The sequence below is a fragment of the Choloepus didactylus genome, chromosome 13 (assembly GCF_015220235.1).
Source record: "Choloepus didactylus isolate mChoDid1 chromosome 13, mChoDid1.pri, whole genome shotgun sequence".
Taxonomy (NCBI): Eukaryota; Metazoa; Chordata; class Mammalia; order Pilosa; family Megalonychidae; genus Choloepus; species Choloepus didactylus.
This window is the reverse complement of record NC_051319.1, coordinates 62,942,941-62,945,655: the sequence shown is the minus strand read 5'-3', so window position 1 is coordinate 62,945,655 and position 2,715 is coordinate 62,942,941. Positions and strand designations below refer to the sequence as shown.

Here is a 2,715-nt window from a genome sequence, read left to right as displayed (position 1 = left end):
CATGTACCTCTCATATCTAGGACTGTAGGGAATATAATTTGCCAAGTGCCTCAGCTGCTCTTCTCTGAAATTAATTCATACTTAGTCTGTTTTAAGGCCTTGCTTCCTATGTGTTGCTCCAGAAAGATACTTAGGCAGGCCCATTTCTGGGACACTTGGGATTCCTCTGACAAGCAACTTTGGAGGTTTTCCTGACAGTCTTGCAGAAATTTCCTTAGAACTATGTACAAGTTTCCTTCCTTTCTTCCCTGGAGTCAGACTGGCATGGGAACTGAAGACTCTGCCTGCCTCTTGCAGCTCCTTCCCCATTTCCTCTCACAGGCATTTTCGTTTCTGTTTCCCCTAATAAATTCCTTGCACGTTTTTATATCTCATCTTGACATGTGTGTCTCAGAGGACCCAAACTAACAGAGACATTTAGGCTGTTTTCAAATTTTTATTCTGTGCAACCAGATTAAGCTTCGGACTGCTTAATTCAGTATGTCATTCTTCTGCTAAGAATGAAGGCATTGCTACTGCCCACTATATTAAGCTTAAACCTCTCCTTCTCACCTCCATGCTATGCCCCCAGTCTTCTAAACACCATCCAGTGCTCTGGTTCAGCCCAATGCCTGCTCACCAAATCATCTCCCACTTTTCTCATCCTCACCTCCTCTAAAGGAAGCATTTGCCCAGCTGGAGCCGCTTTCATTCTGGATACCTTCTTGACTTTTCTATGCCATGGTCTACCCCTCCACTTTAAAGGCAATAGAAAGATGTTTTCTATACTGTATTCATTCTTTTTGGCACGTTAAAAGGGAGGTTATATAGTCCAGCAATGAAATGTGTAGATTATTATATTACCACTTAAAAAAAAAAAAAAAAGCCAGATTGCATATGTTTGGGAAACACTGATCTAAATGAAAACACCCAAGTACCCAAGTTTTTTTTTTGTTTTTTTGTTTTGTTTTGTTTTTTAATTGCAAAACCAAATGCACAATAATCTAGTTTTCCAAGGCCAGCATTTATACCTTATGTAGCTTGTCTTGAATATATTTGATCACAATATCTATTTAAAGAACAGATCATCTGTAGACATTACTATTTCTTGGAGAACACTCTGGAAAAGGTGAAAACTGTCATGGAATTTTACAGGAATAATTTTTACAATACTATCTATACTCTTCATCTTGTTATATTATTTGTATATTTATCTTAAACATTTTCCCACTTCAGCCTTGAACATAGGGTCTTCAAAGTGACAGGCAAGTGTTGAGTTGAAACTTTAATTCTTGGAATTTTAATCTAAGTTCATGGTCTAGAAAAATATTTGATAACCAGAGAGAAAGTTAGTTTGCATATACATTTCCATAGTTTTTTTTTTTTTTTTTTAATTTTTTCTCCTGGGCTACCTTACTGGCTGGGAAAATGAGTATCTTGATGCTGAGCAAACAGCCCCTGTTAACATGAGGCTAAATACATTTTTTGCATGTCACAATATTGGAGGAAGAGTATGACAGGAGTAGGATATAAAGGTGGAGGTTTCAGTGTATTTAAAGGACAAGGAGACAGCTGACTCCAGGTTCTGGTACCCACTGGGCAGTGTGGAAGGCAGCCTGCAGCTTAGTTCTGCATGTTTTCATTTCCAAGGGTGTGTTTATCAAAAAGGTACTCCGCCAGTCCAAAATCCGGGGCCCCCATCTTAACTAAGTTGTGTACGTGGTCACCTAGTTCTTTGATAGACTTCACCTGCTCATTTAGGTAGTGGGTTTCCAGGAAGTCACACAAGTGGGGATCGCCTTTGTCTGAGGCCAGAGTGTGCAATTCCAGCAACGACTGGTTCACGTTTTTTTCCAAGAGCAGAGCACACTCCATGGCATGCAGACCGCTCTCCCAGTCGTCCTGGTCGGGTTTCTTAATGTCCTGCAAGCAGATCCGGCCTCCGCGCTGGTTCTGCAGTAGCATCAGCTTCTCCGCGTGCTCCGTCTCCTCCCGAGACAGACGAAGGAAATACCTGGCGAAGTTGTTCAAGGCCACGTCATCCCGGGAGAAGTAATAGGCCATGGACAAGTACACATAGGACGCATAGAGCTCGAGGTTGATCTGGCGGTTGATGGCGGCCTCGGAGTCAGGGTGGAAGTTCTGTCGCAGCCGGGAGGGGGCGGCAGCCGGTCCGATGGGGTCCCGGGGGGAGGCGGCGGCCGCGGCCAGCGGGCGGCGGGGTGTGGGGGGTCGGGGACCCCAGGGGCGCCCGGGGACCCAGCGCGGTGGGAGCGCGAATCCGCAGCGCACGCTTCGCAAGGACGTCAGCGAGGCGCCGATGTGCTTGGAGAGGAACAAGAAACAGGACAGCATGGCTCCTCTGCTTTGCGGAAACTGAGGTGAGGCCGGTGCGACCAGACGCCCCGGGGGCGTCAGGCCGAATCAGAACGAGATCCTTGGCAACCGTGGTTGCGTCACAGGCCTCTTCCCTCTCAGAGGCTCTGGCTTCCACCCCTCGGATGGCGGCCGAGGGCGCCCCGTGCCTGTTGCGGTCCTGACGGGCCTGGACCTGGCCTCTCTGAAAGGCACAGACACGTAGAAGTTACTTTACTACAATTATTTGAACAGTGGGCCCCATCGATAACTCAAGATGTCTGCTCTTGGACATTTGTGATTTATTATTTCACCTAAGTTAAAAATGCTGTCAGGAGAGTAGTCACACTGACTTGCAAAAGGAAGGATCTAACCGTACTT

General features: G+C 46.2%; 1 protein-coding gene across 1 annotated transcript; it reads right to left on the bottom strand.

The window, feature by feature from the left end:
• Positions 1 to 1,292: 1,292 nt before the first annotated feature.
• On the bottom strand, positions 1,293 to 2,334 carry FTMT (ferritin mitochondrial). Its single transcript, XM_037801510.1, has one exon. The coding sequence runs from the start codon at positions 2,332 to 2,334 to the stop codon at positions 1,603 to 1,605; it is 732 nt and encodes a 243-aa protein (XP_037657438.1). The 3' UTR covers positions 1,293 to 1,602.
• Between the last annotated feature and the right edge of the window lie 381 nt (positions 2,335 to 2,715).

What these genes read in the sequence shown, in the direction of transcription:
- FTMT (XM_037801510.1), bottom strand. Translation starts at nt 2,334, where the DNA reads ATGCTGTCCTGTTTCTTGTTCCTCTCCAAGCACATCGGCGCCTCGCTG.